The sequence below is a fragment of the Gekko japonicus genome, unplaced genomic scaffold, assembly GCF_001447785.1.
Source record: "Gekko japonicus isolate JY-2015 unplaced genomic scaffold, Gekko_japonicus_V1.1 scaffold88, whole genome shotgun sequence".
NCBI lineage: Eukaryota > Metazoa > Chordata > Lepidosauria > Squamata > Gekkonidae > Gekko > Gekko japonicus.
Genome location: NW_015160209.1, coordinates 812,013 through 824,560, shown reverse-complemented (window position 1 = coordinate 824,560; position 12,548 = coordinate 812,013). Strand labels below are relative to the sequence as shown.

At 39.7% G+C, this 12,548-nt stretch overlaps 1 protein-coding gene across 1 annotated transcript in view; it reads left to right on the top strand.

Moving 5' to 3' along the window:
• The window catches only part of PREX2 (phosphatidylinositol-3,4,5-trisphosphate-dependent Rac exchange factor 2), a 221,094-nt gene that overhangs the window by 202,411 nt on the left and 6,135 nt on the right, over positions 1 to 12,548 (top strand). The window contains exon 38 of the mRNA XM_015408888.1: positions 8,389 to 8,491. Within this exon, the coding sequence (XP_015264374.1) occupies positions 8,389 to 8,491 (103 nt within the window). The remainder of the gene's footprint in view (positions 1 to 8,388; positions 8,492 to 12,548) is intronic.

Below are 12,548 nucleotides of genomic sequence, written 5' to 3'. Positions count from 1 at the left end.
AAAGAGCATCTGTTACATTCAGCACTTATTTCAATCAAAATGCTGCTGCTTTCTTTTGAAGGGCATGGTTAGTGGTAAACACCAACTTTTGGCCGTCTACCAAGACCAGCCAAAATGTGTAGACCCTGGTCATTACCCAGCAAACTTTTTAATTAATATCTCTCCCAGGCATGTTGTTGCCAAAATAATATTTTGATTGTTTTCCTGATTTATTGCAGAAAAAGAAAAAGCTTACTAACTTGATCTCTATTTTCATGCTTGTTGTAGGGTAGCTCCCCTCCAAGAGCAAAGGAAACCTAAAGTGTCTTTAGTCAAAGTGTAAAGCTGGCCAGCCAGCTCTGAGTTGGGAAATACCTGGAGATCTTTGGGGTGGAGCCTGAGCGGTGGGTGTTGCCTTCTGACACACTTCCGGTGATGTCAGGGGGTGTGGTATATGCAAATAAGGTATGCTAATAGGCTATGCGAATGAGCTCCTGCACCTCTTTTTCTATGAAATGACCCCTGCCTATTTGGCTACCTCATAAGAGAGCAAAAGCTACCTACAAAGCTATCAGCCAGTATATCTGAGCCCATTACCCTGTATGTCTGTAAGAGGTCCCTGAAAGTGCATACCTGCCTTAAGACTCTCTACCTCACAGTTTCCTCATAGCCAAGTATTTCTCCCCTTTTATATTCAACCTAATGTTCATAGCTGTTCCTGCTTCTTATTTGCTTGCTCTGTTTAGTGAAGTCCATATAATAAAATTAACCAGTGTTTATTGTGTGACTAGAAACTGGTGAAGAGTCTGAGGGCCTTTCAGGGGCTTTGATGGAGTCTGGCACTCCCAAGTGTAAATACTCCAGGAATGTGTTTGGCCAAAGCTTACCAGGGTATATGAGTAAGTCTAGAGGGGGTGCATACAGTATCTGGTGCAAGCATCTTATATAGCTTGAAGCAGAAAACAGATGATTGAGAGACTGTGTCTGCTTGTGAGGGTGCAGTGAAATCAACAGCAAGGTACTGTGAAACAGTCTGGAATACCAGCCACGTCTCGGGTGGAAAGTCAGGAGAAAGAACAAAGACTCGTAACACCAAAAAACAAGGCAGGATTCAATCATCACTAACAAGCTGAATCCTGGTTTCACAAACAATCATGGTTTCAGATTGTATCTGAATTGACCCTTTGCTGTCTACTTGCCTGAAAGGACCATAACCCCATTTTTGGGGGTGGCAACTGATATTCAAGAAGGAAAACTTTCAGAGTTTCCCCCCCCTCCTCAGAATGTTAACTTAGGCCCCGGTCACACGGCAAAGTTGCCGCGGGAGAGGCACGGATGGTGGGCAGATTATCCGGGCGCGATCACACTCCAACATCTGGGAAGTGGAGTGCACCCGTGGCTTACCGCCAACAATTCGCCTTAAAAAACTAATACCTCCAAGGTACTAGTAAATGTTTGCCACGGGCTGCCTCCAGATGCCCATGGTGTGATCGCGCTGGTGCATGGCATTCACCTCCAGTCCCTCGTTTACCTGCCGGCACCGAGGGAAGGCCCCGTGGTGTGCCACCGGCGCATCTGATCGCGTAATCGCACATCAAACTGCGCTGGGGCAATTAGCCACGCCTCCCCCCCGCGATATCCGGCCTGTGTGACCAGGGCCTTAGACTTTTTGTTTTGCATGGATGAAGCCTTAAGTGACTTTGACTTTCTCATGAATAAAGCACTAATTTATTCAAAGGTCACTAATTAGTAGAAACCATCCAAGGAAACAGCATGTGTAAGCAGCAGATGGGAAAACTGGCAGGATGTTTTAGTTGTATTTTTTTTAATAAATAGGAAAATAACATCTGAAGTTAATATAAAAGGCCTTATTCTTAGAGTAATCGAATAATTCTCACAGTAAATATGAAATTTAGTTTAAATGCACATTTTGCACAATTTGCTCAACTGTTTAAGCCATGTATAATTCTACCTGTCTAGAACTGGTCAACTATTTGAACAAAGTTTGAGTCCAGTGGCACCTTTAAGGCCCATAAAGTTTAATTCTGGGTGTAAGTTTTTGTGAACATGCTTACATTGAAGAACTGTGCACGGACACGAAAGCTTATACCCAGAATTAAATTTTGTTGGTGTTAAAGGTGCTGCTGGACTCAAACTTTGTTCTATTGCTTCAGACCAGTATGGTTACCCACCTGAATCAATGGTCAACTATTTGTTCAGTATTTAATAAATTTTAAGCCTGTTCCTTATGCAACAAAGAAATTTCATTAGATGCTGTAGATTTTCCGGGATGTGTGGCCGTGGTCTTGGCATTGTAGAATCTGATGTTTTGCTAGTAACTGTGACTGGCATCCTCAGAGGTATAAACACAGAAAGATGGAATACTCTCTGTGTCAAGGTGAGAAGAAGGGAGCTCCCGGTCGCCGCCGAAGGCAATGGCGGCCGGGGGCTGGTTTGCCGCCGCAGAGGAAGGTGGGGCGGCAACAGCGTCCCAGCACAGCGCGCTGGGATGTGGGTGGGAAGAGCCAGCCTGGTTAGGCTCAGCTCCGCTCCCGCCCAAGGCCAGTTGCTGCCTCGTGCTCGCCCGCCCTGTTTTCTAGTGTAGGCTGAGGCTGGTTGCCCAAGGGGGCCAGGTAGGAATTTTTCACTATTACCCAGGATTGGCAATGGGGTGGTAGTGTTTTCGCCTACCTTACACTGGAGCAGTGGAACAACGGGTTTGGGCGTGGCTGTTAAATAGGTTGGTCACTTTGGCAGAATAGGGCAGGGATAAGGAAGAGGAAAATGGTGAGCCCCTTGGCGCTCCTGGGAGACTACCAGTGGCTGGGCTGCTGGTCGCAAGCCAGATTAATGGCTCAAGACCGGGGTTGGTGGCTCGCCCACATATTAGACAAGGAGGCTGGTCAGCCTGACACCTGCCTTGTCTGTTCCGCTACCTAGGAAGTGCTCCCTTGCCGGTTTTTGTTAATAAACTGTATATAGTTAATAAAGTGGCCCTTGTTTGATCCAAACTGTTGTCCATCTAGTTATTCCAACTGTGGGGGCAAAATGGTAGGCAGTAAATTTATATCTACTCCAGAAGTTGGGTAGGGCTGAGTCATTGTCCTGTAGGAGTTCCCCAGGCTATGGACATGCTAATGGAGGAGCTTTCCTGAGGAGGTTCTTTTGTTTTCTGAGAAGGTTTCCTGCTTCCTGAGGAGGTTGTTGAAATTCTAATCTTATCTGTAGTGCTATTGTCTGATGTAAAGCCTTTTGTGTTTTCCAGGACAGGAAGCCATGTCCTATTTATTTTTAAACTCTCTTCTTTCCTGTTAAAATTATGTTTATGTTTGTGAATTTCAATGGCTTCCCTGTGTAATAAAATAAAAATGAAGTTTAAAAATAAATAGGTGGCTAATACCAGAGGGAGTGTTGTTTTCTTACAGCAGTCAAAGACACAGAATAGACTCTGTATTGAAGGCAGAATATTTCCTAGATAAATTTGGTGAAGAACTAGGATTGCAAAAGGAAGAGGTAGAAGAAGAGGAGGTGGAAGAAAAAGAGGAGGAAATGGAAGAGGAAGAAGTTAAAGAAGGAAAAGAGAATATTGAACAAGAAACTAGTAAAGGGAAAGGAACTATCCCGAAAAGAAATAAAACTAAACCAAACAAAACAGCTTACCAAATTTTAACCAGATTTAAATACAGAAGCAGAGGGGAAAAACACTAAGTAACTAAGATGATACCATCTAAAAAATTTAATATATCTATAAATATAAATGGTTTAAACAGCCCGCAGAAAAGAAGAAAAACATTTCATCAACTGCAAAAAATAAAAGCAGATTTTGTTTGTTTACAGGAAACACATTAAAAAGAAAGATGTGAAATATTTAGAATCTAAGAAGTTAGGTATAGCTTTTATAGCAGCAGCAGAGGAAAAGAAATGGGGGTTGTGATATATGTAAAAGAAGCATTAAGTCCAGAGTTTGTATACAGTTCAGAAGATGGTAGCTATTACAGTTGTAAGAAATTGCAAAAATGTTAATAGTTAATATATATGCACCTAACCAAAACCAAAGCCCAAAAAACTTTTTTCAAGAAGTGTTAACAGTGCTAAATTTAGTAGAAACAAATAATATCTATATTATAGGAGACTACAATTCAGTTTTAGACCCGCTAATGGATAGAAAGCAAGCTAAGAAAGGACATAAAATAGGTAATGTAATACCGAACAGTTTTAGGCATATAGTGGAGGAATGTAATTTAATGGAAGATTGGAGAACTAGAAATGCACAAAAGAGAGACTACACCTACTACTCTGCACGTCACAACTCTTGGTCGAGGATTGATATGATCTGGATATCAACTACTATGATAAGGGAACTGATTGAGTGTGAAATATTACCGAATACGTTTGCAGACCATAATCCTATTATTCTCGCCTTAAAAGAGAAATATAAGAAAAATAGATGTTTAATGAATCTAAGATTACTTAGAGATCAAAAATTTGTTCAAAAATGTAAAAAAGAGATTATAGAGTTTTTCCAGATAAATAATAATAGAGATACGTCGATGGAAATAATATGGGATGCATTTAAAGCGTATATGAGAGGTCGCTTTATAAATCAAAGTGCATGGAAAACCAAACAAAGGAAGAAGGAATACGATCAAATATCTAAAATTAGGTTACAAGAAAATGTCATGAAAAACACAACAGATACTAAGATTGCAAAAGCAAAATTAAATCTTCTACATCATAAAATGAATTTACTATTGAATTATGAGATAGGGCAAAAATTGAGTATACTAAACAATATTAATTTGAAAACAAACAAGCCAAATAGATGGTTAGCGTATAAAGTAAGAAAAGAAAGAGAAAAGCGTCTGATAATTAAATTACAGAATGATAAAAATGAAGAAAAATGCAATCTACAAGATCTTAAAAATATAGTGGAAAATGTTTACAAAAAACTATATCAACGAGATATGCAAGATGAAGATCTAATGATAAAATATTTGATGGAAAAGTCTAAAAAATTTAACAAACAACATAGGAAAATTTTGAATGATCCAATAACAATGTGTGAGATAACGGAAGCAATTAAAAGACAGAAAAAGAGAAGGCTCCAGGTCCGGATGGTATTTTGGCAGAATTTTACCAAATTTTTGAAGAGCAGATTTGCATACTGTTTAAGGAATTATTACAGAGGGTAGGACAGCATAAAAAAATTCCCGACTCATGGAATCATGCATTAATTACATTAATTTCTAAACCTAATTCAGATCAAAGTGATATTAAGAACTATAGGCCTATATCTCTGTTGAATGTGGATTATAAAATATTTGCTAGTATCTTGGCAAGCAGATTAAAGAAAGTATTATCTCAAACAATACATCAAGACCAGATGGGTTTTCTGCCTAGGAGGCAAATGAAGAATAATTTACGAATAATAATAGATGTGTTAGAGTACTATGAAGAGCATCCAGAAAAAGAATGAGAGGTCGCTTTATAAATCAAAGTAAACGCTTTTGATAACTTATCATGGAATTTCTTATTACAGAAATTGAAGAGAGCGGATTGTGGTCAAAATTTCTTCACTATGGTCAAAGTTGTTTATAAAATGCAATATACAAAAATAATAGTAAATGGAGATCTAACCAATAATATAGAAATACAGAAAGGTTCTAGACAAGGCTGTCCACTTTCGCCATTGTTGTTCATTTATGCCTTAGAGTTCTTAAATGATGCTATAAGAAAAAATACACAGATAAAAGGCTTAAAAGTAAAAGGGGAAGAATATAATCTATTGGCCTTCGCAGACGACTTAGTGTTCATCCTAGAGAAACCAGAAACGTCAATTATGTGTTTAATGGATACTATCAAAAATATGGATATGTGGCAGGATTGAGGATAAACTATAAAAAATCTAAGTTGTTAGTAAAAAACTGTCTGCCAAGGACTCAACAATTTATACAAGATCTAATGTCCATGGAAGTGGTTAAGAAAGTAAAGTATCTCGGAATTAATTTAACAAATAAATGTAGCTCTCTAATAGAGGATAACTATTATAAATTGTTGAAAGAAATTAAAATAGATTTGCTAAAATGGAAAAATATTCCTTTATCATTCATGGGCAGAATAGCGTTGTTAAAGATGAATATATTGCCAAGATTTTTATTTTTAGGTTAAAGTATACAGAGCTTAAAAACCAGACTTTTTTGAAGAATTAAATAAAATCACAAGACAATTTATATGGCAATATAAGAGACCTAGAATAAAATGGAAAATCTTGCAAGATAGAAAGGAAAGGGGGGAATGAATATCCCTAACTGGTACATATATTATCAAGCGGCCGCCCTGGGATGTATAAAAGAATGGCTTACTTTGGAAAATAATAGGACTCTTGTGTTAGAAGGACATGACTTGTATATGGGGTGGCACACGTATATATGGTACGGAAAAGATCAATTATATTCAAACTTTGGAAGACATATGTTAAGAGGAGCATTGAATAAAATCTGGAGTAATATAAAAGAGAAATTTTACAGGAAAACTCCAAGATGGGTTGCTCCCCTGGAAGCATTTATTAGTCCATCTTTAATAACGACAAATAAGAAAGAAAGCTATCGTATTCTGCTAAATAGAAATAATAAATTAAAATCAGAGGAAAAATTATTACAGAAATATAAGCTATCCTGGTGGGAACAAATAATGTTACAAGACAGATATAAAAAAGATATGTTAAGAGGTTTTGAAGATCAAAATAATGAATTGGATAAGATCTGGTTGTCCTCAAATGATAAACTAATACAGAAGCTCTATAGGTTTTTGTTGGATGATTATGAACAAGATGAAATAATTAAAAATGAATAAGGGGACATGTTACTATATGTGGTGGATGTGTAGTAAGATACAAGGCTATTGGAAGATGGTTTGGAAGGTAATCCAAGAAATCCTGGAGAAAAATCTAGTTTTAAAACCTGAAATATATTTGTTAAATATGATCCCGAATGGATATAATTTGTAAGAAACATATATATTGTCATATATATTAACCGCTGCGTGTTTGTTACTGGCTAAAAACCGGAAATCAGATATAATACCCTCTAGAGAAGAATTAACACTCAAAATATTGGAATTAGTGCAAATGGATGACTTGAGTTTGATGCTTCAAAACAAAAATGAAAAGGTGTATGATATGAGATGGTTAAAGGTGTATAAATGGATAGAAGATTCATTTAATGTATAAGACTCTACCATATGTGGAAAATGTTCAGATGGAATGTAATATATGCAGAAAACTGAAAATAAAAGTTATTTAAAAAAGAAAGCTCTTCAGAGGTTCTTCACTTTCCCTTTAGTTCCAATGTGCAAATCTTGTGGCTGTTTTCCCAAAATGGTGACAAACACCTGCATAGCTGTTACTCCTATAACAAATTATCTTTCCCCTTATGTGCAGATGGGGTATAGAGCTATGAGGGACTTCTGGGAGCATCACTCAAAGGCTAAAGCACATTTTGAAATGCTTTGCCTGATTATATGGAAAAGCCTCTATTGCCACTGGTTTTGAAATTGACGTGTAAAACTGCCTTTGGGAAAAGGCAGAAACTTTTCACAAGCATTGGCCACGGAATCACCAAGAGCTGCATTTGCGAGTGACCTGAGAGACTCTGCATCCTTGTCTCTGAGCCTGCTTTGGGCAAGCCCTGCCTGGCCAACCAACTCTCCTATATGCCAGCTGGAGGCGTGGAACACTGGGGGCAGTCCCAGAGCTCAAGGCTTCTGTTCTAGCCTGACCCCTCCCTATTTGGCCAGCTGCCATGGAGCATTCCCCCTCAGCTCTTTTTTGGTTTTCCTCCCACCCTTCCTGGGTTTGGGCTATTATGGGTTTGCATTTGGTTTACTTGGTGTTTGTTTTCACTGCATTTTGTCATAGCTTCGGTGGGCAGTTTGGGCGCTGGGATGGATTCAATGGAGGGAAGGCTGTGCCTGCGTGCCCCCCCTGTTTGGGGACTCCTGTAAGTGGTCTTGGGGGTGGAGCCACTGAGCTGCATGACCAGGCAGGGGCTGTTGGCTGGCTATCACCTCCAGGTGGCAAGGGAACCACACAGCGGCTGCCCTCCAAATGGCATCCCAGGGTTTGCCACTCCTCATTTTACTCCCCCAGCAGGTGGGCTGGAGGGATGGGGTTATACTGGGCGGCAGGCTGGTCACCTGCTGCTGGATCCATCCCCAGACTATGTCAATGCTTCTTCTGCTGTATTCAAGAAAAGCTGTGGCCTATTTCCCCCCAGTTCTGTCTGTATGGTGTCTTTGCCTCCCTGCCCTCACTTCTGCCCTTGCCCCATCAGATTGCTACCACCTATATTTTCTTATTACTGCATAAAATAAATTGAACTCTTACTTGATTTATTTCACTTTCTATTGCAGCTGCACTCTTAGTGTCACTCTGGAGCAGGCTATGATTCTTGCTCGGAGTCATGGCCTACCTCCTCGATACATCCTACAAGCTACAGACGTGATACGCAAACAAGTAAGCCTTAGATACATATATGTATATATTTATAATATATTAACTTTTCTCCATCCAAGACCTGTTTCCTCAGTGGAATTATTTATTTCTATTTTTATTTATTGCTACATTTGCACTCTGCCTTTCTGCAACTATTTATTTATTTAAACCATCTTTATGCTGCCTTTCTACCCAACTTAGGGTCCCCAAGGTGGCAAAGAATGGTGGTAGTGGAAACTGCCATCAAGTTGCGACTGATGTATGGCAACCCCCATGGGGTTTTCAATGCAAATAAACACTTAAAAACAACAATTGAATGAAACACGTAAACAATTAAACCAGAGTATTCAGGATAGAATTATTCTTCTTTCAAGACAGTGCTGTCATTTTCAAATGTAAGGAACTGTGGAATGTGAAGATTTGGCAGGTGTGTGCCTAAGAATCCAGTTCAAGTGTTGAATTCCAGCACACAACTGGAGTTGAAGTGGGAGCTAGGGTAATAGCAAGGGAGTGTTAATTCATGTGCGAAGCACAAGCTAAGGGGCAAGTATTTAGTTGACCCAGCATGTGTAGAGTCAATTCAATGAAGTGAAGACAGAATCCCTGTTGGGTAGCACAGCTCTTGTGTATATCAGACCTTTCATATCCAAAAGGCTGGATCGGGGCATACTTACTGTGGACACAGAAGATTTTAAAAAAATATTCCTGCAATTGTCATATGATGTTCATATATTACTCCAATTTTGTGGTGTTTCAATCTCAAATTTCCATGAACAGTTTAGTCTCTAAATGAATTAGTAATATACTAAAAGCAGTAAATTAGTAGAATGAATCAAAATGTAATTGTAGTTGAACAGCAGAACTTTGAAACTTTCCCACAATTTGTTGTTTTCTTTTGAATTCGGGGGGCAGGTTTCCCACTGTAGCATGAGACTTCCTGGCATCCCCATTTACTGTTGGTGGTTTGAAGGCTGCTGGGAGACAAATGGGGGATCCCACCAGTGTCTTATGGGTGTACTATGTCACTTCCAGTGAAAAAATAGAAGTGACATTATGACATCAGGATGAACCTCTAGGATTTACCCAAAACTTTATGGTTTAACCCCTCATGTCATGATGTCAATTTTGGTTTTCACCAGAAGTGATGTTGCATGCCTGTCCCCCCTCCATTTTGAATGTATTTAAAGTTATAATTTATTGCCTGTTGTGTTACCGTGTTCTTCACTGCATTAAAAAGATATATATATATATATAAAAGATATATATATTCTTTTTTATGTGAGTAAAAGCTATTACACTAAAAAAAACTTGAATCATTTGAAAATTGCAGGGCAGGTACCTGCTTCTCTCATTTCATTAATTCTGATTAATTTATGTGCATCTGTTTTTGTCTAGACTTATTCAATTTCCATATCTGAATTGAGCTCAATACCAGCCATGAATTAAATTTTGTGATGGAAAAATTGTCTCAAGGTTGTTCACTGAGATTATGTAGGGATGCTCAGAAATTACAATTTTAATGTAATTTAACAATGAAGTTTAGGGGCATAGGGAAACAGAAGCATACAGAAATATATCTAAAGGGAACAGAAAGAAAAGGGCAAGTTTTCATTCTTAGTCTTCTCTACCTTGCAGTTTTTCCTACAAATATGGTATATCTTTTGAATTTTTAAAGGTTTTATGAAGGAACATCATGGATAGCATTGGCTAAAATATTTTAGTTTATTCTTTAAATCTGACACATGCAGAGAGAAAGTTCATAACTCAAATAAGTTTGGTGCAGTGGTTCAGTGCATGGACTCTAATCTGGGAGAACTGGGTTTGATTCCCCACTCCTCCACATACAGCTGCTGGATGACTATGGGCAAGCCATAGTTCTGTCAGAGCTGTTATTGAAAGTGCAGGTCTCGAAAGAGCTCTCTCAGCCCTACCTACCTCACAGGGTGTCTGTTTTGGGGAGGGGAAGGGAAATCACTTGTGGGCCTTCAAAATCACTTGTGGGCCTTCACATCTGTTTTTGCACTGTATCACAAATTTTTGAAGACTTGTTTGAGCTGAAAAAAGCCCATGCCCTCATCAGAGACCCATGGCCCTGATATCATTTTCTTTAAAAAGTTAAATGCAGTTTAGCATTCCTACTACACTTAATCATGGTAGTAAAAGGCCAGTGGATGAAAACGAAGAGACTCAAGAAAGGTCTACTAGCCATGGTGACTGAGGGGAGCCTCCATGTTCAGAGGCACTAAACCTCTGAAAGCAGAGCCAGGAGGCAACATCAGGGGAAGGTCTTGGCCTCTATGCCTCTGCCTCCAGAGGTGAGACAGGATGCTGGACTAGATGGACCACTGGTCTTATCCAGCAGGGCTCTTCCTATAGTCTTATGTACCCACTTAAATCTCTAAATTTAAGAATTTACTTCTAGGAGCTGGGAAATCTCATCAAAGTAACTACAGGAAATTGATGCTTAGGGATGGACATGAACCAGCTCATGAACCAAAATCTGGGCCAAACCTGGGCCAGTTCGGAGCTTGGGAACTGATATGTGGGGAAGGCGCATTCCCTGAACTTTTACCAGACTTTTGGCTGGTTCAGCTGTTCAGGGCCAAATGTTTAACCTTTCGGTCCCCCCCCCTTTGAAGGGGTGGGGAGCATAACTGAAGGGTTAAATGGCTGGCAGTGATTTAAACCTGAAAGAATAGCAAAGGCAACAAAACACAACCTGAAGGACAAGTCAGGTACTCAAAAGCTTAAGTGTAGCAAACTTTTAAAAATGGAACAAAATATTTATTACACAGTATATCAATTAGCAGTTAAAAACATTATACAGACATATAAAATAAAAGTATCACATAAAGCAGCCTATTGGACTTGCATGTCTAATAATCATAAAGTCACACAAGTGAATATTTCATGAAAAGCCACTAGACCAGATGCGTTTCAGCCATGAAGGCCTTCTTCAGTGGCCTAAAACCGTATTGCTTATGCATAAAACATGAAATATCATTTAAGGGCCAGGCAGGTTTGAAATATTTGCTATAGGTGGGGGCTCCAAATAAAAACAGGCCTGTATATAATTCTGTCACTGAGATGACAGAAACTTGGCCAGAGACAGATAAATTGGTGAGAGACATCATCTTCCTTGTAGGCCGGCTCACAATTATATAGCAAGCTGCAGCCAGGAAAAAGGGGGAACCAAAATTTTAGTTTGGGTGGGGCCATTCGATTCCATTAAGGGTTTTGTTTGAACCGAACCACCTTTTTTATGTTTGTGCCCATCCCTTTTCGTGATTTATGTTGACTATCTCTCCCTTATATATGAAGCCATAGTGGGCTCCAACGTTCCAAATGCACACCTTTAGTGTTTGGCCGCAAGAACTGTCAGTCAGAAGACGCTGGCTGGGTTGACTGGCTGCTTTGTGCAGTCCCGTTCAGTGTTTCAAGGTCTTTTGCATATGGAAGCTGATTGGACTTCACTCCATTCCACACCTCAAACTCCCCCCCCCAAGTCAGTTGGAATTGTCAGTTTCATATGGAACTAAGGTAAAATATGTCCTCACTCACAACACATCACTTCCCCTTCAAAAGAAACAAACCCAATAACACAATCATGCCACATCACAAAGAAGACAGATCACAGCACAAGCAGAATACCACAAGGCAAAAAATGATAGGAAAAGGTGCCAGCAGTCACCCCATTACTGCCACAGAGAGCGCTTCAGAGGATGGTGTGCAGGTCCCAGGTTCATGTTTTAAAAGCTGCCTGGGGGATTATGGACCATTCACACACTTTCAACCTTAACATACCTCATAGGGTAGTTGTGCGGATAATACGGGGGAGAGGAGAATGATGTCAGCTGCTTTGGTTCCCACTGCAGGGAAAGACTGCCCTTTAGGCAGAGGCTGGGGGGGGGATGTAAACCTGAAGACAGACAGGCAGATAAAGGTAGGCTGATGGTTGCCTGGAAAGGACATAGGGTTCCCAACTCCAGGTTGGAAACTTCCAGGATATTTTAGGGATGCAGCCTGCTGTGGGTGGGGTCTGAGGAGGAGGAGGAAGAGGGGGACCTCAGACAGATAC